Here is a 24,552-nt window from a genome sequence, read left to right on the forward strand (position 1 = left end):
ATGTCTCAAATGTGTGCTTTATTATGGGGGTCTGTGATCCTAATGAACCGCTTAATAACTAGGACATTTACTTTGAGGTAAAAGGTGACCACCAACAGCATATTTTAATTAAATTTCTATTTTAATTTCATTTAAATAAGCCTTTTATTGCCCAGAATGCAGAGACCGTTTCCGTTCACTGCAGGTGACAGTCTCAGGTTCTCCTATGATAGAAAGCTTACATATTGGTTGTGTAATGCAATGTGTCACTGTGGACTGCCTTTAACGAATTAAAAATGTACTTCATCTGCATTGTTTAAATTCAGTGTTTCAGATTCATTCAGTTCAGTTAGCAATATAAAAAAGCCTGGGGAATATTGGCAAAATTTATATTAATGTTCTGTGGATTACCTTCATAATAATCAGTGCTGGAATGATTAGTCATTTCACTGATTATTCAAACGACAGAAAATGAATTGTCAACAATTTTGAAATCTGATATATTTTGATAATCCATTATTCACTAATTGAAAAAAATCGCTCACTGCCTCCAGGTCCTCAAACTGGAGGGTTTGCTGCTCTTTCTGATTTATAGAAACACCTCAGATTTTGCTGTACTGGTCAGACAAAGCAAGAAATTTTAAGACATTACCTCGGACTCTCATAATTTATGACAGGCGTTTTTGTCACTGACTTATTTTATCAAGCATGCAATTAATCCTGCTAACTCCCCGACCCCCCAGAAAAGTTAAAGATTTATTGATGAGTTGCAGTCCAAATGACATTTTGGGAATGACTATCGATGCATTTATGTATTTACACACAAGAACAGACATTGGAAATAAAAAATCTCTTTGCAGCTTACAATTCTGTTGGTAGGATTTACTGAATAAAGTAATATTAATATTTTTTAAATGTATTGATAAAGTCAAGCCTTGTGCAAATGTGATTTCAAGCAATTCTTGAATATTTTTCTGTCTTAGCTTATCTTACTTTATGTTTTTATGCACTCTTTTCTATTTTTACTGTTGTAAGTTATTTCTTTTATATGACTGTTTTATTACCCTGTGCTTTGTAAAGCAATTTACTGTATTGGTAAGCCTTTATGTGGAGTGAAACAGTTATAAAGGTTAACAGGCACTTTTTGTTCATTTTAAATGTGAAAATAAAATCAAATAAAATCAGATGCAATATTATATATATGACTGCTAAATGCCATGGCCAGTGCTCTGTGTTTAGCATGCTTGGATTGAGGTTTTTTTCTGTATAAATCAGGCCTGGAATGGAAAAATTGTAAGTTGTCATCTGTTTTAATGTGACAAACTTGTCATAGCTTTACCCGGCGTTAGACAAGTAAGCATCAGAGCCACAAATAGACCTTTATGAGTCTGCCCATATGCTCACTTCTGCTTTTGGTTCCGGTTGGTGCAGCAGCACGCGCAGAGAGGAGGCGGGGGGGGAGGGGTTAAACACAGCAGCAAAAGTTTGTTTGGCTGCCTCAAAAGCAATGGACGAAGTTGGTTAAATCACACAGCTCCTCTCGCCTGAGTTTAAGGGAAAATAACGCGGAGGGACTACGGTGAAGATTAAAATGTACAACAGGATAGACTAGTGCCTTTCGGGGGAGTGTTTACACACACGGTTTCACGATGGCAGATGGGAATCGGACGGTTGTGTACTTGTCTGAGCAGGTGATCGTGTTGTGCTCGTGCGCGCTGTCGTTTCTGGGCTCCTCGCTCATCATCATCACCTACATTATCTGGTCGGATCTGAGGACGACTCCGAGAAGGCTGCTGGTGTACCTCTCGATGTCTGACTGGTTGTCCGCCGTCTCCTACGCCGTCGGGGTCTGGAGTGTTTTCCACACCGACTCGCTGGAGTGCGTCGCGCAGGGAGCCATATCCACTTTCGCCAACACTAGTTCCTTCTTCTGGACCGTGGCCATCGCTGTTTACCTGTACGTGTTCATCGTCAGGTCCAGCCAGAGGGTCGCCGACAGCCTGGTGTTGTTTTTCCATCTTGTGAGGTGAGTTCTCGGGCTGGCTGTTCGTGTATTTCTGGCTGCCAAGCTAAGTGTAAGTGAATTCTAAGCTAACCGTTAGACAAGTAAAGTTAGTGTAGCCGAACCTGTACCCTGAGGCATCTTGGGATATCAACCTGGTGACGAAGACAGCACGCTCGACTAATTTAGGATAGCAAAATCAAATAAAGTTTGCCACCAGCTTCCTTCGACTTAAAAAAAGTACACAAACTAGTCTAGTTTACTGGTAGAAAAAAATAAGACTAAACACAAGTCTACAAAGTTAGCTTAGCTACTCCGAGCGGCGCTAAGAGCTATGTTTCCATGGTAACACTTTCCAACGGGCGTTCTACTCCACCACACAGGGGCTCGTCGCGGTTTTCCTGATTAACTTAACTAGCGAATTATTGGATCTGTCATCCTGGGTTTATTGTTCAGGCTTCGTAAACTGAAGTATGATATAATGACACACAAACTAATTTGTTCTTGGGAGATTAACCTGATTTTAAAGGGGAACACCACCTAAATTAGGAGCTCCAACATGTTATTTCCATGACCTAGCAAAGTTTTAACAACAATATTTCTCAACTCAAATGTATTTATAAAGCATATTTAAAACAACTCAGGTTGACCAAAGTGCTGTATAAAAATAAGAAAATGCTAAAAAAAAACATGACCAGGGAAAACCACATCACTAAAATGCTAATAAGTAGGTTTTGAGTCTGGACTTGAACAGTCAGTGGTGGGGGGTGCTGTTCCACAGTCTGGGGGCAGGCAGCAAAGGCACCATCACCCCTGAGCTTGAGTCTGGAGCATGGGACAGCCAGGAGCCCCAGGGGTTAGAAGGTCTGCAATGTAGTACAGGGCCAGAGTATTAAGGGCTTTGTACACAAACCGAAGAGCCTTATATTTGTGAATATGAGCTACTCTCTCTCAAAGCCAGAAATTTGAATTTAAGCACTGTAGTTTTATGGGATTGACAGAGAGCTGTTAATTGTCACTAATATTTTCAGACTGTCTTAGACCACAGGAATAAATAACATGTAGGAATTTTGAAAATGGGCGTAGTTCCTATTTAAGCTGTAGTAGGTTTTTTTTTTTCCTTTAGGCTCCATCGCTGAGCAAATCAACTGTTACCACATTAACCAGATACAAAGCTCCACCCCAGGTTTTTCTCTACTATGGCAATAAGTCAGACAAAAGATATGAATGATATTTGAATTGTATTCCCACTCTTGTCCATAATTGCTAAAAAACCTACATTGTCTAAACTAGGCTTGAATAAGCATGTTAGATCTGAGTTGCCTTTGTAAAATGGCCTAAACTTTTTTTCCCCCATAAAACAAGGCAAGTTCATTTGTACGGCACCTTTTATGGCTTTGTATAAGACATAAAATTACATTATGACAAGTTATAAAACAACACAGGGCAGTAGGGGAATACATATGATTTTATTTAAAAACAGTAAAATGAAACTGGGGAGAAAATAAGCTAAAATTGAATAAAGCAGAATAAACAGGAAACTGAAAATTGTGGTGCATAGAAACTGTCTGCTATTTTTCTGCTGGAGGTGTGTTCCTTTCTGGGATACATTCTGGAATATGTATGATTAATATTTATTAAGGTTTTCATCATGTTTGCTCTTGAATTTGTTGTAGTGTTTACAGGATTTCTTTAAGAGAAAATAAGTTTTGAAATAACAAAATGGGAAAATTAACACAGTTTAAATCACCACTAAGGCTTTTAAAGGCACAAAAATGTAGACATTAACAATATAGGTTCATATTTAGTTTGTTTTTTGTCACATTTAAACAGATTGAATTGCAAAAATTATTAGATTTGATCACTGGAACCATGCATTCATTATGTTTATGTATAATTACCACCCAGTACTGAGCTGACTGGTTATATCATGCACGTCTTTTAGGCACTCCAACTACAGAAACAGTTAAATATCACAGCCGCACAGCTCTTTAAAACTGGATTTGACAGGATAAAAACCTCATTAAACGAGGTCCTATTGTTTTATAAGCATCTATTTGAAGGTTGTTAACAGGTTTAGCAGACCACTTGTTTTATTATGAGCTCGACTTCACTTTGAATGCTCTGAATCGGCACATATGTTTCATCCTTTGTGTCAGATTTCCTTCTGCACGTTAATGAGCTGTCCATGATGATTGTGGAGATGTAAGGAGGGAGTTGATTCACTGTGGTGTAGCGCTGTATAATTGATCTATTTTTGGACACGAGAACATTTTCACCCCTGGGTACGCCTCAGCAGTGTCTGTGGTTGTCATTTTAATTTTGTTTCTGTGAATTCTCAAATGCTCCATTGAATTGAAGATCACACAGCAGAGCCATTCATCAAGGCTTGTATATATAACACACACACACACACTCACTCATAAGGCCTTGAGCATTGTGTATTTATAGTGATCAGCCATGTATTGCCATGAAAGTATATTCTTTTAAATTGGTGTTGTAGGAGAAAAGATAACGCTTCAGGGGAAAACCTTGTGTCCAAAAGTGCTGAAATCATTTTGTGGTTTTATGATGTACTAAGCTAATGCAACACAACTGCTATGACTCTGCAGTGCAACACGCACAAGCCTTAAGCACAAGATAATCTCTCACATGGTGTCACATGTCTCTGCAACATTTGTGGATATTGAACCAACCAAACATCTACGTACAAACGTTTAAAGATAGGAAGTTGACCTTTGAGGAAGTTGTGTTTGATCCTCTCTAAAACTCTCTGCTTTGTGGTCCAGCTGGGGCGTTCCTCTGGCCATCACCGTCATAGCCGTGTGCATGAAGAAGATTGGCTATGATGCGTCAGAGGTGTCGGTGGGCTGGTGCTGGGTGAGGATCGGCGCTCCTGACTGGGTCCTGTGGATGCTGCTGACTGGGAAGATCTGGGAGTTCTTGGCTTACCTCACCCTCCCTGTCTTCTATATCCTGATCAAGAGGCACATTCACATAGCGGTGAGGATACATGATTTCTGTGCAGCTGCAGATTACATTCAGGACTCTTATGACACCCAAGTGCAAAGGCATGAACAGCAGAATAAAAAACAACCTTTCCAAGATTGAGAATATTCTTATAAAATCCCCTATATATTAAATAAACCAGTGGTTTCTTTTCTTTTTTTTTTTCTTTTTTTTTTAAATTGTAGCCCTTTGAAATATTTTTCACCCAACTACCTCTTAAACAATGCAGAACATATTTGGTAAAAACACACAGTAAATGTCAATATGATTTAAATAGATTTAGTGGCGTCTACTTAAAAAGGATTGCTGACCAGTAAAAACACCAAATAAAACAGTTTCACGTTAAAAATCAGTGTTTTTCCGATGCTGCTTGTCAAGGAGCAGCAGCTAACTACAATGGCGGACACGAAAACGTGAATGGCCCTATCCAGAGCCAGAGTTTGGTTTGTTTGTCCTGGGCTACTGTAGAAACATGGTGGTGGAACATGGCTATCTCCATAGAGGAGGACCCGCTCCATACGTAGATATACAGGGCTCATTCTAAGGTAACAAAACACGACAATTCTTATTTTCAGTTGATTATACACTACAGAAAACATACTTATACATTTTATTCCATTTGTGCCAATATATCCCCCTAAATCTTACACACCTGACACCTTAAAAGAAACCTAAATAGATGTGTAAAAAAAAAAAAAAAAAAAAAAAAGGCTGAGAATTTTGAAATCTGCATCTGAGTTCGGATCACCATCATAATACATAGTCTGATAGATGATAATTAAAGTAAGTGCAGTACAAATAGCAAAACATTTTTAAACATTTTGCTCATTGTTTATAATTGTTCGAAAAAAAGTTCCATATAAAACCAAGTTGTTTGTTGGCCCGTTGTCTGTTATATCCAGCTTGCAAAGATCACATAGACAGAGTGAACGAGATACAATCTACAGTGGAAACAAATATTTGTTCCTATGTCATGTTTGCCTCAAGCATCTGTCATGTATCACTTTTGAATTTATGCTTCATGTTTTAAAATACTCAGACTTTTTTGTTTTGTTTTTTTTTTTGCTTTTATGAAATCTGGTCTCACTCTGTCTGACGCAGCATGCTGCCTTGTCCGAGTACCGTCCCATCTTGGCCAACAGGCCCCCGTCCCACTCTTTCTCCTCTATGGCGGATATGAAACTAACACTCATTCCCATCATCTTCATCGTCCTGCGTATTTGGAGCACAGTGCGCTTCATCCTGCTGCTAGCTGGCTCCTCAGCCAGACAGCACCCAGTGCTGGTCACTCTACATGTGAGTTTAAAGTTTCTTTTTAATTAATGATGTCCAGTTTAGAGGATGTCTGCTAATCCCCGTTAATCTCATTTTTAATCTGCACTTTATCTTATCTAATTAATTCTCCGGTTATTACTGCTTCATGCTTTAGATTTTGTGTGTGAGTAGTTTTGTACGTATGACAGCACATGTGTGGGTGTGTGTGCTATCATTAGTTCATGTGCTGTCAAACTTGTGATTGCAAGTCTGTGAATCATCACACATTCATCATGAAAGTTCCCATGTCAACTGATATTTTTGGACATCTGAAAGTAGCATAATAACTTTTCAAAAAGTATTAATCTGTCTCTCGAAGTGGGTCAAAACTTTGTTGGACAGTTTTACAACATCATATTGTTACTGTGTCTTTTATTTTATATAATAATGCAATAGCTCATAAGAATATGTGTTGTTTTATTAGTCAATTAAAATAAATATTGTAGAAAATAAAATGTTATTTTATTCATTCATGAGGTGAACTCATAATTTGATGTTATCTCTTTGTCAGACAATAATTTGAAGAAGTCCTGTTACATTTTCAATCCATTAAGAGACATTTTTTCTACTGTAATAACCAGTTACTGCCACACTCCCCTTAAAGGCCTTTGTTTGGACCCAACAGGGAATTGGCAACACCTCACAGGGAGCAGCCAACTGCATCATGTTTGTGTTGCTCACACGGCCAATCCGCACACGCCTCTGTGCCACGCTATGCTGCTGCTCCAAGCGTCATGCAGACGAGCAGCACTCACACGACGCCCCCAACAGGCAGCTGCCGGGACAGGACACCTCCACGCAGAGAGAGGCAGACAGCACCAGTCGAGTCGGGGCTGATAGATGATATTCTGTGGATGTACACGCACATTTGTGTCACAGGAAAAGTCACATTTCTGCTCTGTGGGTGATGATGCAACCTGACTTTGTTCCCAGCATTCGGTGAAACATTTTGAGTGTTGCATACCGGATATGCACATGAATATTGTAGTTTCATAGATGTACTGTCAAAGTGCCTTTTCACGAGAAGTTGTTCTTCGTACACGTTTTCTGGTTGCATTTGAGCAGCTGTGCACTCCGTTAACGACAGTTCTCAGCTTTATTTCTCATGTACTGTGTGGATTCACTCACATTCTGAAGTTATCACTGTGAAATGAATGAATATTCAGTTTTTATCTAGTTCCACTGAGTATTTAAGTCGTATTTATGGGAAACAATTACCCACATTTTAGTGCCTGTGCAGCTCTCACTTAATGTGATAAGCTGATAGTGAACTTTCACAGAAAGCTTTAAGTGCTAACCCTCCCAAAATCTTATTTTTCAATGAAGGCTGTTGGCTTGAAAGATGGGTGCAACATGTGTTTGGGTGTCAACCAACAATTATTTTTTATTTTCAATTAATCTGTCAAATATTTTCTTGATTAGTTTATTAGTTATTTTGTCCAAAAAAGATCAGATTTTTTTTTTAAAGGTTGATCAGTGTTTCCTATAAAGCCTGAGATGAATGTCTTGTTTTGTCCACAATCTAATGATGTTCAATGTATGGTCATAGAAAAGGAAGGAAACCAGAAAATAATTACGTTTAATAAGCTGAAATCAGAGATTTTCTACTTTTTTATATATATATAAAAAAAAACTCAAACCAGTTACTTGATTGTCAAATTAACTGGCGATTAATTTAATAGTGGACAACTAATTGATAAATCATTGCAGCTCTAGTTTGTTGTTAGTTTGAGTTCATGTCAGTTAGAGATGATTCACTCCGTACTGATTCTCTCTGCTCAGTCATTGGTTTGCTAAGCTATTGCTAAATACTCGGCTTATTACAGAGCTACGGAGCTTCGAGGAAGTAGATAACACAACATGGAAGCAGCACATTTAGTCATAGTTTGGTTAATCAAAGAGTTTGTGTAACGTACAGAGTAGTGGTTGAATAATACAGAAGAAAACAATGCTGCAAGTTTGATTTGAATGAATGTTCTGACACATTTTGCAAAGTGAAACCTGTCTCCATTACAAGTTGTTGAAACTGGCATGAACTCAATGCGGCCACAGCTGCTGTTTCTTTAATAGTTAACTTTTTTACAGCCATCTTTCAAGCATTTTTAAAAGTGTTTTGTTTATGATTGTTTACATTTTGGGTAGAATGTCCCTTTGATATGTTCAGCAATGTAACTTTAATATCCAACTTGTGTCCAATATAACTTTTGGTGTGTTCAGAAGGTTTGCGTACAAAAAACGTGATTTATATCTGATCACGTGCACATTAAAAGTTACATTAAAATATAAAATATTCTCGTATGGATCCCTTGACATCTTTGTCTTCACTCCTTGCCTAACCTCATAGTTGCAACATTTTTCTGACAGTTGTTGCAAAACCCCATCAGTGTTTGACTTTTCACCAAAATCAACTTGAAATCATCGCTGTCACTGTGGTCATGCTGCGTGACGTGTCATCACATGCTGTCCTTCCTCCTTGAAACCGGAGCCTTCCCTTTGAGCTTCACTTCTCCTTTGACCCCTGCTGTTTTTGGCTCCCATTTCCCTGTCTGAACCACAGGCCGGGCGCATACCAACGAGAAGTGTGAACCCACTGAACCCCACGGAGGCTCATGGGACCAACCTGGCTCACAACCACAGCGCCACTTTCCATCTTTGATTCAGCTTGTCTAAGATCCGTTGAGTTTTAATGAGCCTGCCTCGGAGATGATGAGCTACATTAAAATTAGATTCATTACTGTGGTGATCGTTGGGAGAGGCGCGGAGGGGGAAATTCCACCTTGTTGACAGCCAATTTTCTCTTATCCTCAAGTGATTGTTGTTTGTTTGGCTCTCATAGAGGGCAAACACTTATTTGGGTTGTGATGGTGGCATCACAGCAAGTGGATTTATGAATGTTGTGTGGTCTCTCTTGGTTTGTTTGATGAACTAGGCATTGCAGAAGTGGGTAATATTGTTGTAATAAGCCTTTATATCAGGTCAGCCAGACTTTTCGTTACACAGCAACAACAGTGTGCTCTTATGAGGGCGGCTAGTTCTCATGCATCTTTCCAGAACATGGAGACCTTATGCTGTTTATACTAAAAATATTAAAAACATAAATACAGTGTTTTATGAGATAAAAGTTTTCCTTCCATCTAATTTTATCTGTAGTCTAAAGTAATGTGACACAGTGAAGAGGTCACTCTCAGAGGGCCAGTAGTGACAGAGCACTGGATACCACGGCTGAGAAAACAGAAGCAGCGAATCCTGTTTAGGCTGATGACATCCAAAACTGCCGGTGAACATTTTTTTGTCCTTGAGGATGACAGAGGCCACGCAGACGACCTACACTTACTGTATTTCCTGCAGGAATTAATCCATTGTGTGTGTTCTGAGATTTGGCTGACATTGAAGTAACTGGAGCCTGTGGAAACACTTAAGGAAGGGGGTGTTGCTCCGTCCTCCGCTGGCTCTTTGCCCACTTAATTCATTAAGTTAAAGAGTACCAGAGGGCCGTACTACACTGCACGGGGTGACCATTCACCAGTCAAGATAATGGAAGTCATTTTTTCACAGCGCAGGCTGTTCATTTGGCTGCGTCAGTGGTTCTTAGAGCCAGTTCTCAAACACACACTGTCCAACAAAAGCTAACGGGCAATAGTTCAGAGCTGCAACAGCATGTTTAAATTAGAAGTGACAGGACATTTTTAACATGCAATAGAAAACATCAGAAACACTGGATACATTAAGCGAGAGGTTACTGGTAACGAGTCACAGCATGTGAATATTTAGGCAGTAAAAAATAAAGGGACACAGTGGAACTGCACTTTGCACTGTGACATGTCTGTCCAGTGGCATAATGTAGTTACAACAGGCCCCAGTGCATGCTAGTTACTAGTTATAAGGTGCACACACTCACCACTGCCAACTGTTTATTAAAAAACAAAAAGCCAAATGAATCTAATTTAGGGAGCTTTGCTACTTTTTCCTCCTCTTCATTTTGTCTCTTGTCCTTTCTTTCTAACGCTTTTTATGTTTGAAAGACACGACTGCTCACTGGACTGGACTTGTCAGTCTGGACAGATTTTGCGCCTCAACTAGCTACAATATCATATCATCTTGTCACATGATCAAATAGACTTGACATGAGGAAACTTGAACATACATCTTACCCAACAATCATCATTGCATACCTGTATGTGACAAAAATATCAAATAAGAAATAGTTTATTAATTAATTTAGTTTATATAGATATAGTTTATTCATGTTTTTTCTAGCTCGTGAAGAATAAGCATAATTTTGTTATAGATTGCGACTGACCATTTTACAAAAGAAAAGAAAAGAAAAGAAAAGAAAACCGTGACAGAGATGGGTTTGCATTTTTGAGAGCATATAGCCTACAGTAAATGGCACCATCATTTTTAATGTGAGTTATGTTTGAACATAGGTGTAGTTTTGAGGTGGCAAGCATTTGCAAGGTCCCCCCACTCCACAGTCCCCAGTGCAGCTGCACTGCCTGCACTGTCTATATTTACGCCACTGTGTCTGTCTGTCGTCTTCCTCCTCTTCTTCTTCTTCTTCTTTTTCTTCTTCTTCTTCTTTTTCTTTGAATGTGAAGATGGTGCCACCATCTGTTGACTGCTAATATTGCAAACACTCACTGCACATATTCCACTCAAAGGTTTAGGCTACTGTGCAGGATTTTCAAAAACAAAACACAACAAAACAATGTATAGACTCATACTCTCAATCATCACTTATGACCCACTAGAAGAGTGTGCTGTTGTGTTCTTCTCTGCCCTCTGCCTGCATTGTCTTATTTTCTTTTTATTTTGCTGTGTTCAGGACATTCCTGGACACAGCACCCTGCTCAGGTCAGGACTTTATAAAAAGGTAGCCACCAGGTGTCAGACCATGAGCAATACACATCTCAATACAAAGGAAGCTACAAACATAGCAGAAACAGAAAAAAATGCAGTTATAGTGAGAGGAAACCCCAGGCGGACAAGCTTGTTCCAAAATGGGAGTCAGTCTGGAGTTGCTCTCACTTAAACTGGTAATGCTGTGTACTGAACCAACAAATTCTGCATAGTAAACCTTTAAAGGTCCCATGTCACATACACAAAGACAATAAAAATGTTAGAATCAACTGAATTTCATGAGTTAATTGTAAATTTTCTCTAAAATTCACAAAAGCACGACCGGTCCTCTTGGGCTAATGGCACAAAGCTACATTAGCTGCTACGAGTATAACACACCCCAATCTCTCACTGAACTGTGTGTCAAGTCCAGATGCATTGTGGGAAACTATAGGCGGCCGACTGACAAGGAAGAATTAAAAAATATGATATCTCTGGTCCATTGTGAGAGCAGCAATGTTACAGAAGAGCAGGGTATGAACTGCAGGTGTGAGGAGAGCTTGGCTCCTCTTTATAAGATGTGAGCTCCCCTGAAAACATGATTTGTTGATTCTATTGTTTGTTTGTTTGTTTGGGGGGAACTGTGTTAAAATTATTGACAAAATGCTTTTCTGCATGCATTTCTGTTTTTCTGTATCTTCATCATCATGGATCATGCGGAAAATTAGGGTTATTTCTGTTGTAGTACGGTTCATGCATGAGGATGATTCATCTCTAATTCATTTTATTACAGATATTAAAATGGCATGCTGTTCTTGCCATCACAATCGAAGCATGGCGGCACAATATCATCAACTTCACCCTCTTTAACTCAAAGATCAAAACCAAACACACACACGGACATAAAGCAAATAGGCCTACATGCTTGCAGCTATGAATGTTTCTTTGCAACAAGAGTCACAGTAATTCCTGGTCTATGAGGCATGTGCAAGTGCCCTCCAAAAGCTGTGGTATAGTTCACACACTGCGGATGAGCAATACGTCAGTGGGGAACTCTTTTACTGTCTACCATGGGTTGGATTTGGCGATCGTTAACTTTTCCAACTTTTTTGATTTGTCCAATATTGTAGTATAAAAGTGGTTCTTAAAAAAAATCAAAATCAAAATGTGGCCTTCCAAAGACGTGTTGCCTTTTTTCTGAGTTCATTCTCACAGCTCATCCTGCGTTACTTAACACCACATCCTTTTGTGACATACATTGTTCTGACCTAATTATTCCTATTTCCCACAAGCATTGTCTGCTCTCTCACACACACACTATCTTAGCCTTTTTGCAGTGACTCCTGCCTAAAGCAAATAACATCCAGCTTTAAGAACAGCCTCGGGTCATTATAATGACCAACAGACTCTACTTTAGAGATAAGAGGCGATCAGCACGTGACAAATCGGAGACAATATAAACATAAAAACAGATTCACAGCTGTGGTGTTTCTGCAGAAAATGAATCTATTCTGTAATCAGTGTGAGATGAAGTGTCTCCAGATAAATCCTTCAAACTGTAAAAGGATCAACAGTGAAGTCTTTGCCAACTGTTTGTGATTCCAGCACTGTGTCGTCATGCTGTAAAAACACCTCTTCTGTAATCCAGTCTGCAGGTGGGTAAACAATACGTGGCTTTATCGTTTTGATGGCACCATAACTCCATAACGACAGCGTTAGATTTCATCAATTGAACCAATTCAGTTAAAGGTGCAATAAAAGCATTGGATATCAACATTCAGCCCGCGGAGGCATTTTAATATCTTGAGTGTGTTGCGTACAAAACTTCCTGGACCTGAAGGCACAGTCAGCAACATGAAAACGATAACTAAAGTCGAGCTGTAAACCACTGCTATGCTCTTTGATCTCATGTCCAAAGGGCAGGCAGGATCCAGTGGTGCAGTGCTAATAACAAAGTGTGCTGCTATTATTGCTGAAAGAGAGTCCAAACAAAGCCATGGCGGAGAATGAGGAACAGGGAAAGCTTGTGGAGAGGAGAGGGGTGAGTGACACGCCAGGTGTGATTATCACCATCATCACATCGATGTTTGTTTTGTCTGCTTCTTGACAGTGCAAATGAGGTGTAATCATGATGGATGGTGTTTGTGTTGCACAAAGAGGCTTCACATAGTGTGCTGATGTCCCCTGACAGAGATTAACTGTGGTGCTGGTGTTGGCGACACTCATATCTGCATTTGGCTCATCATTCCAGTATGGTTACAATGTGGCTGTGGTCAACTCTCCATCACCGGTAACACAAGCAAAGACACAAAAGCTTTCCCATAACACACAGTGATACAGAGGCCAGTGTATATGATGATGTGTGTCTATCAGTGCTGTTCTGCTCTCTTCAGTTCATGCAGCACTTCTATAACACCACCTACATGGAGCGTTACGGCCGACCGATGGAGGAGAACTTCCTAACTCTGCTGTGGTCTCTCTCTGTGTCCATGTACCCGCTAGGAGGCTTCTTCGGCTCTCTGATGGTGGCCCCTCTGGTCAACAAACTGGGGAGGTAATATGTCACATTTATCATCATGCACTTTAAAAAATACTTGTTTGTCTAACATGACTTTAAAAGCATCAACTCCCTGACAGGAAGGGCACCCTCCTCTTCAACAACATCTTCTCCATCGTCCCTGCTGTGATGATGGGAGTCAGCGAGATTGCCAAGTCCTATGAGATCATCATTGTGGCGAGGTTTATAGTGGGCATCTGTGCAGGTCAGATATATTCAACCATTCAGTCTTAATCTTAAAGGAATACTTCACCCACAAAATGATCGTTTGTATGTCAGTTACTCACCCTGTCTGAACTGGTGAGGAAAACTGTTTCTCTTGCATGCCTCAACAGTGACCAAAGACTCTAGCCTGGGGACAAGACGAATCCGTTAGCTTGTGTTTTATTTGTTCAGATGCATCTGGTCCCCACTCCCGTTAAGACAGACTTCCAGCCAGCCTGGTCAGGGCAATGCCTGTCACAACTGTTTATCTGATATGGGGTGGGTTTTATTTGATGATTGGCAGAGGAGCATCACCAGTCCAGATCTGAAACATCACATGTCCCACATTTCACTGCTCTGGCTGGTTGTAATTGCACCCAGTCTGCTCTGTTGAGCACCAGGCTCACGAAACTCAGATCAAACTGTCAAACTAGGCAAAGTCTCACCTCAAATATTTTCAGAGACACATTTTAGTGGACTGTTAAGCTGCAGTTTGAGAATTGTGACCACGCTAACATTTATTTCCTGCTGGAAAACAGACCAAGCAGCGCCCTAATTTGCATGTGTCACTTGGTGCTATGTCACATTTCATTGCTCTGATTGGTCTACCCAGTTGTGTCTAGAGGCATTTTGGTCTGCAGCCTCTGATTAACACCACTGAAAATTGAAACTGGACCAAGAAGCTACCCTAATATCACTGACAATTGCGACAAATGCAGTGCTTCAACCTGTAATTTATCCCATGTTTTTTTTCTTGTCCATTATTATCCTGTTTTTGGCATTAACTATAAATGTCTCTCCCCATATTGCGATTTTTGGGTGAGGACCATAACTGATACACCTCCCAACAATTACTTCTTTACTGGCAAGAGGCCATCTTCTCCACTGGAAGTCCAGTGTTGGAGTGTTGGAGGGAGCAACACTCCAACACTGGCTCAGTGATACCATGTCCTCTCTAAAGCTAGAGAAGGTTAAACACTGAATTAGAGGCAAATCAGATCAGTTTTACAATAAGTGGCATTTTTTAACTCTCTACAATCCCTGTCTCCCGACTGGCAGACCCCGCCACCTCCTCTTTTTCTTTCTTTTGAACGTACAACGCATGTTTTGTTATTTTTGGTCATTTGTCTGTCTGTTGTTTGTCTGATTCTTATCCGTTGAGATGTACAGTACTTTGTTTATTCACGACTATTATTATTATCATTATTATTATTATTATGTTTTTTTTAAAAACTGCTCTGTTAGACCATTCGCTAGACTCTTCAATAAAAATATTTACAAAAAAAGAAAAAGAAACTGAACTGAGAGGTTCCAGACTAATTCATGCTATGAGTCTGGCTACAAAGAATCCAAAAACTGAGATAATTCTTGATGAATTAGAGCCGTAGGGGTTAACGATTGACAGCAGTAAAACTATATTAAAAAACATACACTTCAACAACACTTCCGCACACGAGTATTGCACTTGGGTGGGTGCATATGTTTGAACTCAGCTCGTACAATCCACTGACCGGATGTCAAACTCATTCGCTTGAACTCAGACTGTTTTTGCAGAAGTGTTTTAAATAGTGAGGTTTTAGTGAAGTGAAAAAGTGCATGTGTTTGGGAAGTACTGGATTCTTTGCTCACTGTGGAAGCATGTGAGAAAACAAATGGGGTGAGTAAGTGATATGGTTATTTTGTGGGTGAAGTATTCCTTTAAGTTTGCTGTCTGCAGGTCTCTCATCCAACGTGGTGCCCATGTATCTGGGAGAACTCTCTCCCAAAAACCTGAGAGGAGCCCTTGGCATCATACCGCAGCTCTTCATCACCATTGGCATCCTCAGTGCACAGGTGCTGGGCATCAGAAACATACTGGGCAACAGCACAGGTAAATTTTAGTCATCCTTCATTGGTTGGATGTTTAATCCGTCACTGCATATTTTGAGGAGAGATTTTTTTCAGGTTAATCGACTGGTAAAGAGGTGTCTCTTTTCCCTCTGTATCCAGGTTGGCCTGTCATGCTGGGTTTGACTGGTATCCCCGCCCTGATAGAGCTCCTGCTGCTGCCCTTCTTCCCAGAGAGCCCCAGGTACATGCTCATCCAGAGAGGAGATGAGAAGACGGCACGGAAAGCACTACAGCGTCTGCGTGGCTGGGACGACGTGGATGCAGAGCTGTCAGAGATGCATCTTGAGGACCAGTCAGAGAGGGCCGAGGGCCGTCTGTCTGTGCTCAGCCTGCTGTCCCAGCGCTCCCTTCGCTGGCAGCTGGTCTCCATAATCGTCATGAACATGGGCCAGCAGCTGTCGGGGGTCAACGCGGTGAGCCGGGCCTGGTGTCCTTGACTCTGACCCACTGATGCCCACACTCACTCTGTTTCAGATATAACACCAGATCAGACAGCATAACAGTTTCTTCTGCTCAGGCATTTTCAACTACAGCACTGTTTCTTATGTGTTAATGCTGTCCTCTTGGATAATGCATTTCTCTCTCCCTCCTCAGATCTACTACTACGCAGATAGCATATATGCCACTGCTGGAGTCAAGCAGAATGACATCCAGTATGTCACTGTGGGAACAGGTGCAGTGAATGTCTTCATGACCATAGCTGCTGTAAGTATCCTGTTGATATCCAAGGTCTGTTGTTTGATCGTATCAGCAGGAGACAATAGTTCTGAACAGATACTTTGTCTCACCAGGTCTTCATCGTAGAGGCTTCAGGGCGACGGCTGCTCCTCCTTTGTGGTTTTGGGATCTGCTGTGGAGCCTGTGTGCTGCTCACTGTTGCCCTCAACCTCCAGGTACCATGTGAAACCCTCAGCATGTCTCACAACCTAAATGTGTGACTCTGCTGTCCTCTAGTGGTTCAGCATACAAAAATAATCTGCTGTTGTATGTCAGAGTTTCTCAACCTTGAGGTCAGGAGATTTGTTGTGGGGACTGAGTCACAGGAGGCTTTTAAGAAAGGTGACACAATCTTTGTTGTTGTGGATGTGTACTCGAATACACTGTGTTTAAACAACAAGATTAAAGTGCTGACATACACTTTTAATTCATGGTTGTTTACAGTTTACATCCACATCCACAATGTCTGACCTTGACTATACTGACTCCTATCTGAGGCAATGTCTGTGCACTTCCCTAAAATCTGAGACTCAAACTTAGACCATGCAAGCTAGATTAGGTACGTTACTAATATGAAAGCCAATCACTGTCTAATATGGAAAACGCATATTAATTAGGGGGCAAACTTTGACACAACACTGGCAAAAAAATCTGAAACCTCCAGCACAGAGGGGACTTGTCATTGCAGAGAGCAGAGTTTGCATTATCATAGTGAAAGTTTTGACTGTAATCATGGTAGAGTGTGCAGTTTATGGATGTAAACCAAGTCACTGCCCAAGTGCAAACGACTTCGGAGTGAGACCAGGTTGCTTTGAAGGGCCACTTGAGGCTGGCTCCAAAACAGAGTTAATCCAAATAGACCCTCATATTAAAAAGCCCAACTTTACAGCAGAAATTAACATGTTTATAGCCTGGTACAAAAACAGTTTTGGTCTTGAGAGCCAATTGCCCCCTTTAGGACAACTGTATGGGTGGTGGGCTGCTTTGAGTGACAGGCTGTATGCCAATAGAGTCCTCTGCTTCTCAGTCTGATCCACCCCTCACTGCTTTTTAAATACAAGATGGTGGCGGCCTAACTGCCAAACTCAAGGCTTCAGAACGGGAGTACACAAACCAATGGGTGACGTCATGGTAGCTGCATCCAATATATTTAGTCCATGATGTAAACTGGACCCTAAAGCTTCCTTCCGTATCACCAATTCCCCATCATAGCAGATATTTTTGCGTGTTTGACAACCAATAATCTTGTGTTAGCCACTGTCAGTGACAAGCTAACAAGCTAACAAACAACATAGACAAATTGTTTATTGTTTATTTTAAGGATCCCCATTAGCTGAACGCCTTGGCAATCAGCTAGTCTTCCTGGGGTCCACACCTTACATACAATATATTACATTACATTACATATAAAACATACAATTTCATCAATTTACATTATAAAATACAAAGCTTATGTTTATATGAAATTTAAATAAAATAAAATAAAAGATGCTAACTACACTTACCATTCTGATACATCAGACGCCAGACAACTCATCTGAGTCTGACACCCTTACCCTAACTCCTAACATGTGGCTAAATCTCTCCAATGTTTCCTCTAATGTCAGCCATCTTGATGTGCACTGCTCTGTTATCGGTCAACCTAACACTAGTCTCTCATAGCCAGATCTGTCTCCTGTCTACACACTTTTTTTTAGCACTGGGCCAGTGCTGATAGAAAGCAGAAACCAAAAGCAAAACCGACCAAGCAGTGGTGGGAGTGGATCTGCTTCCAGCCTCTTTTTAGACTTTTTTTTTGGTTTTCCTTGTGTGTGGGAGAACCATATTAAACAAAATGTTCATCATAGCAGAGTATTTTTATTTACTTTAAAATGTGTCCAGAGGGGAACTTTAATGAATTAGTTGTTGTTAGAAACGTTGCTTTAAAGCTAAAAGTCACCACTTTAACTTCGTGCTCCAATGTGCTGGACTACAAAGTGCCACATTTTTTTTTACTGGACTGTAATTTTAATTTATTATATATTTGGAGCTCAGTCTGGAAAATAAATGCAATGACTTGACGTCTATATTTGCTGGGGTCATGAGAACCTCGAGACTTAAAAACAGAGTCGCCCACCACTAAAGTATGAGAAAGCACTGGCCATTAGACAACCACAAAACCAGTGGTGCCCCCCTGCAACCCTGTAATCTCACCTGGACCCAACATCTTCAGACAGGCATCACTTTCAGCATCACAGTGGGTTTAACTCTTCCCACACAGTGCAGCTACTACAGAGATTCTGCGACGTATTTTTCCTGTTTACAAACGTCAACACAGCTAGTTTGTGAAAACAGCAGCTGTGTCTTTGTGTTTACAGGAGAGCGTGACGTGGATGCCCTACGTCAGCATCACCTGTGTCATCATCTACGTCATAGGACACGCCATAGGACCTAGTGAGTATGACCTTACCGACACACTGATTACAACAGGGTGCTCCATTAGCTGAAGTGTTGTTTGGATGTGACCAGACATGTAATGATATATGTTGTAAAACTGCACTCAAGTTGTCTGAGACATCCTCACCCTGACCCTGAAGACTGATGATGAGTCTCGAGTGTTTTGATTGTGGTTAACCACATCTGTGCTCTCCAGGTCCCATTCCTTATGTGGTGACCACCGAGATGTTCAGGCAGTCGGCCAGGCCGGCTGCCTTCATGGTCGCAGGCTCCGTCCACTGGCTCTCCAACTTCACTGTTGGCCTCATCTTCCCCTTCCTAGAGGTCAGTTACACAACTTCTAAGAACTCTTACATTGGGGGATGAAGGATTATTATTTTAAAATGTAATTACTTACAGATGTTTCTTAAGTGTCAACAGAAAGGCAACCCCAGTCACATCCTGACTGTGATATGATGATTTATACCTGATTTTGAATTACTGTACTTCAGTATGTTCTGTGCATGTCTTAAGATATGCAGACAAACTTTTAATATAACTCAAGAAAAATAAACGTGAAAACTGTCAACACTAAGTTGATTAATGCAATCTTTCCAATCATTCGTCAGGCCTTAAATGTTTGTCAAGCATCAAACCCACAATTTGAAGCAATATCATTGTTATGTTAGGGACACAGACAACAGGCAACAACCAGTTCAAAGGGAAAAATCAAATGAGAAAAACAATATATCTTAAAGCAGTACTACATTTTGAGAAATACACTTATTAGCTTTTTTCCACTTCGTCACAACCAGTGGAGACTACACACTTAAAGATAAGGGTTCTTCCTGAAGCTTTTTGCTTGCTGTTATTGCGTTGTGACAAGGCCTCGTGTTTCTGCGCTCTAGGCACCTGGTGTTAGTGCTCTGAACTCCTCAAGTTGAAAACACTTCCACTCAGATTGGAAATGCACCTCATGTCATCTCTTTTTTCATTACCTTTTTTCCCATTGTCCATTGGAGGAGAAAGTAGTGGTAGCGGTTGCTGGATACCCAGAGCTATAAGGCCTGACGATAGACAGCAGGTTGTCAAACTGCCCCCAAGTCATCCTAAAATATTTCTGGAAACGACCATATCGAGGAAAAGCTCCTGGACCAACTGGTGGTACTCCCTGTGATCCACCCTTTTCATTAGCGTCTCTTGTACCCACACAGATCTCTGTTTCCCTGTGTCCAATAAATTATTTGCTGACAGCCTCTCACCCTCAACCAGAGCTTCAGCAAGTACCCTCTGCCTCAACATTTTAGTAACTAGCCACTAATTACTGTGAAAAAAAATAAATGGTAGATTGATTACACAGGAGGGTTATAGTAGAGTTAGGGGTGGTTGTCCACTGCATATTTTACTACTAGCATTCAAGTTTTTAAAAAGGCAGTGCAGTGCGCCTCGCATTTTGCAACCTGCAAAATGCTTTCTGTGTGATCGGGGCCTAAAGATTTTATTAAGAACCTTTTTCCTCCAAAGAACCCTTATTGGAGGAAAGATTTCTTCAAGGAATGTTGTAATCATTAATGTCAAAAGATCCTGTTTACCCACGTTTCAAATGGTATTATGCCATGAATTTTCCATTCTGTGGTGCAGTAACCATTGCTGCTGCTGCTGTTGTATAACTTTTGTCATTCTTGGTTAATAACCAGCAACTGGTGCAAAACCTAACTCTCCCCATCAGGGAATCAAACCCCAGTGTTTCACATGAAAGGCAGAGATACTGTCCACTCTGCCATTGAGCATCCTTGTAGAGTTGCGATCCACTGCACCATTGAAATAATAAAGACAGTAATAGTGATTATACGAAATCACCACCCCTACATGTGATTGTGAACCATGATTGTTGTGGATAGCACTGGACCACATCAGTCCAGCTCTGTAGGAGCCTCATGAAGCCCAAGGCTACTGAACGTGGTTCCTTTGCCTTCAGGCTAACCTGTTAAACTAAACCCATGATTACTGTAAGAGAGGTCTACGGGTAATGTGGTCAATTACTATTTATAGAGCCCCCCTGGGTGGGTTTTTGTTTGTATGAAAATAGATATGTCCATATCAAATGCTGTAAATGTCACGGCCTTCATACTTTTATGGGTCCTTTATGATGGCATAGATACACACATTAGATGGCAGTGGAGGGTGTAGTCAGATGTTTCATACAACAAACAAGGCAGCGGTGGAGGAAGTCATATTATGATCTCGATATGTAGATGGAGAATTCTAAATCTTTCGCTATATTACTAATTATATTATCAGTTCACTCTGTTCTACCACATAACCACAAATTGTCTCCATCTGTTTGTAGTACACACCAAACAAACAAGATACTACATGTTAAGTAGTGATACTGATGTTACCTTTGTACAGAGCCAGGCTACCTGTTATCCCTGTCTTTACGCTAAGCTGAGCTAACTGTGTGCTGACTGTAGCTTCGTATGACAGATAGGCTATATGTGTGGTATTGTCATATTGTCCTAACTATTTGTTCGGGAACCCTTTGAAAAATTGGACGTAGAAAATACTGAATGGCCAATGCAAAGGAAGCCATTTTAATCAACAAAGGAAGTTTGCATGGGAGGAGAGGAATCAATCCAGGTCTCATACTCACACTGAAACGATTCTCATAAACGAAAACTAATCATTCTTAATTAAAATGTATCTCCCGAGCAATTTTATTTTTAGATTCCATGTAATGATATTATCTTCGTAAACACAATGCAGAGACTGAAATTTACTTCCTACTCTGCTGAAGAAGATGTGTTTTTGCTTTTTGTAACTTCACATGGATGTTTGAGCTTCACTGAGCAGATTAATGTCTGTGCAGGGTTTGACGCTAAAAGGCTGTTTTCACATTTATCTGCTGAGGGCCGCAAAGTTTCTCTGTGCTCACCTCAAGTTTAATCACAATTTAAAATTATTTTGATTGTTTGGACAACAATACAATATTTGTTGGTACTGCAAAGTCTAGCATGATATGATTTCAGTATAATTTAATTCAGGGGCTTGTGATCGATACGAGACAATATCAGTTAATATTCTCTTTTTATTTTTCTTGACTGCTTACCATTATCTGCCTGGCGCTGGGCATGTTTTAGAGATGACTACATGTATCAAGGTTTTCTCTCAGCATCAACAATATTGGATCGTTGATTACCAATCCATCCAGGTCAACGTATCGTTACAACCCCAGAAGCCAATCACAGTTCAATATGTGATTTACACAAGTGTCAGCTAGTCCCAGTTTATTAGGACCACTTTGGTCAGGGTGTTTTTCCGGCTGGACCAAGTGGCGTAATCGTAGAGATAAACACAACTGTTTTGCAGTATTGTGTTTACTTCCTCTCAAGACAAGATCTTCAAACCACAAACAAACAATGCAGGATTTGACTTTGAGTAACAGAAACCAAAAGAGAGCATTCCAATAAAATTAGCCATCTTGGCTGTTGTTTCAACATTTTAACATTTTATCTTGAGGACACACTGATCACATTTCCTCTCCCTCCTTTCCCTTCTCCAGAGCGGTCTGGGCCCCTTCAGTTTTATCATCTTTTCCTTCATCTGTCTGGTCACGCTCATCTACATCTGGCTGGTGGTCCCAGAGACCAAGAGTAAGACCTTCCTGGAGATCTGCCAGATGTTTGCCAAGAGAAACAAAGTGGAGATCAAACTGGGTGATGGGGATCTGCCACTGAAAGAGCACAAAGAAAGCCTGGAGGATGAAGTGAGGGTCACGGCCTTCTGAAGACAAATGAGACCATTCAGAGGAGAGGAAGTCTTCACTCTAGGGAGGATTGTACTGCACTGAAATGTCTTAATTTAGTCTCCATTTTCTACAAAGAATCTTTACACAGACTCTTTTGATATTGTTTGTTTGTGGCCACAAAGCCAGCTAAAAATACAAAGAGACTTGGGCCAAATCCAATTTAGTATTATTATTACCCCTCATTTTTGAGTGCCACCTTGCCCCTCGGAACAGAGTTATAAAGGGCAGTGGTTGAAATCTTTCCCTGTGAAATGTGACCACCCTTGAAGACCCTGAATTTAATTTTGTATTTATTTAACCTTTATTTAACCAGGAATTCCCATTGAGATTGAAAATCTCTTTCACAAGAGAGGCCTGGCCAAGATAGCAGCCAATTAAAACACTTTTAAAATGCAACAAATACGATATATAATACAAAAATCCACAAATGACAATTATTCAAATATTCTCAAGAAAAACAAGCACATATCTCTATCACCACATTCTTTATGATGCCCTTAAATTCATTGATGGATTTAAGTGTTTCTAATTTTAGATTGTCCAAGGTACACAGTAGGATAATACAGTTTTCCCCTGATACGTCCGTTGTTGTCAGTGCTGGTTTTCACGTGAACAGATGTGACAAGTGTTTCTGGACATTGCAGATACACCATCTTCTGCTGTGGTGATTTCTCTTGCGTGTTTGTGGTTATCAGGGCACTCACGATAGAGTGGTGCAAGAACTACATTTATTTGTAGGCCAGCCCAGAAGTTAGCTTCGCCATAGCTCCCTTGACGAAAATCCAATGGGATATTTCCATTGGATTTTGGAGTACTGCAGAAAATAAACCCTGTGGCAAAAAAAGAGAGTTTTCGATTCTTAGGCCTACGTGTTTTGTTCAGCAAGATCATCTTTACAAATAACCACAACTTTAATTATTTTTGAAGTTTAAATGCAATCTCCATGAGTAAAAAGCTAATGTTAGGCTATAAACAAGCTACACTTTGGTAGCAAGACATGAACGTCGCCATCACAATGAGGCTGTAATGTCGTGTTTGGCGTGGTGATGCTCTGTAGTCTTATTTAACCACTTGTTAGTCACTGCCTTTTTAAAAGAGACTTTAAAGCTTTAAGATTCACAAGTTGGGTATTTACAGTACTGGTATATTTTATGTCATTGAACAAAACATGAAAGCCTCTTAAGCTTGTGTTAACCACAGACTTTATTTATTTCGGGCATCTCAAAACCTATTCAAAAACCCAATGACTTTAAGATGAGGGAACTGGAGGAGCTAAAGTGTTAACTCATTTACGGTTTTAGGAATAATTCCTGCATCCCTCCATTTGTTCACAACTTCAGTTTATGCTATCAATCAGTCAAACAAGTCATCAGATTAAAAATAACTGCTTCATTATCAGGCCTTTAGTGGTGCTCTGTAGGCTAATGTTAGCAGCTCGTACTTCTACCCTGCCGGTCTGCACTAGAGAAGCGGTAACAAGCGCAGTAACAATGCTGCTGGACTTTAGTTAAATTTCAGGTGTCACATGCCATCAATGGGGGCAATGAGATGTGGAAACATGTCAAAATGAAAGCCTGTCACGCAAAAATCAACAATAGCAATGTAACGTTAGCTAGCTAGCAGGGTGGCCACCAAGACATTAGCATACTAGCTATTTCTTTTGTCATGCTTTTTATAGTCCTAAATAAGAGGCTATGATACATTAAAATGACATTAAACTAAGTCTAAACTAAATCTACATAAACAAAGAAAATACATTTGTGTTGCTGTGTTTTTTGTTGCTAGTGCAGCCATCTTGCTGATAGTTTCTCATAACAC

General features: G+C 40.4%; 2 protein-coding genes across 3 annotated transcripts; both read left to right on the forward strand.

Moving 5' to 3' along the window:
- Positions 1-1,428: 1,428 nt before the first annotated feature.
- Positions 1,429-8,614, forward strand: gpr157 (G protein-coupled receptor 157). Its single transcript, XM_033628094.2, has 4 exons — positions 1,429-2,005; positions 4,771-4,984; positions 6,092-6,286; positions 6,930-8,614. The coding sequence occupies exons 1-4, from the start codon at positions 1,629-1,631 to the stop codon at positions 7,146-7,148; spliced, it is 1,005 nt and encodes a 334-aa protein (XP_033483985.1). The 5' UTR covers positions 1,429-1,628; the 3' UTR covers positions 7,149-8,614.
- A 4,282-nt stretch (positions 8,615-12,896) lies between these two features.
- Positions 12,897-24,491, forward strand: slc2a5 (solute carrier family 2 member 5). Of its 2 annotated transcripts, none has more exons than XM_033628062.2 (11): positions 12,897-13,184; positions 13,335-13,433; positions 13,537-13,697; positions 13,781-13,905; positions 15,622-15,774; positions 15,894-16,207; positions 16,389-16,499; positions 16,586-16,687; positions 18,869-18,944; positions 19,144-19,271; positions 22,489-24,491. In XM_033628062.2, exons 1-11 carry the CDS (start codon positions 13,140-13,142, stop codon positions 22,711-22,713), a joined length of 1,539 nt encoding a protein of 512 aa, XP_033483953.2. In that variant the 5' UTR covers positions 12,897-13,139; the 3' UTR covers positions 22,714-24,491. The 2 variants fall into 2 exon arrangements, with proteins under 2 accessions (XP_033483953.2, XP_078026214.1); XM_078170088.1 differs by having other exon boundaries at positions 13,144-13,184; positions 13,646-13,697.
- Positions 24,492-24,552: the final 61 nt, after the last annotated feature.

The sequence above is a fragment of the Epinephelus lanceolatus genome, chromosome 8 (assembly GCF_041903045.1).
Source record: "Epinephelus lanceolatus isolate andai-2023 chromosome 8, ASM4190304v1, whole genome shotgun sequence".
Taxonomy (NCBI): domain Eukaryota; kingdom Metazoa; phylum Chordata; class Actinopteri; order Perciformes; family Serranidae; genus Epinephelus; species Epinephelus lanceolatus.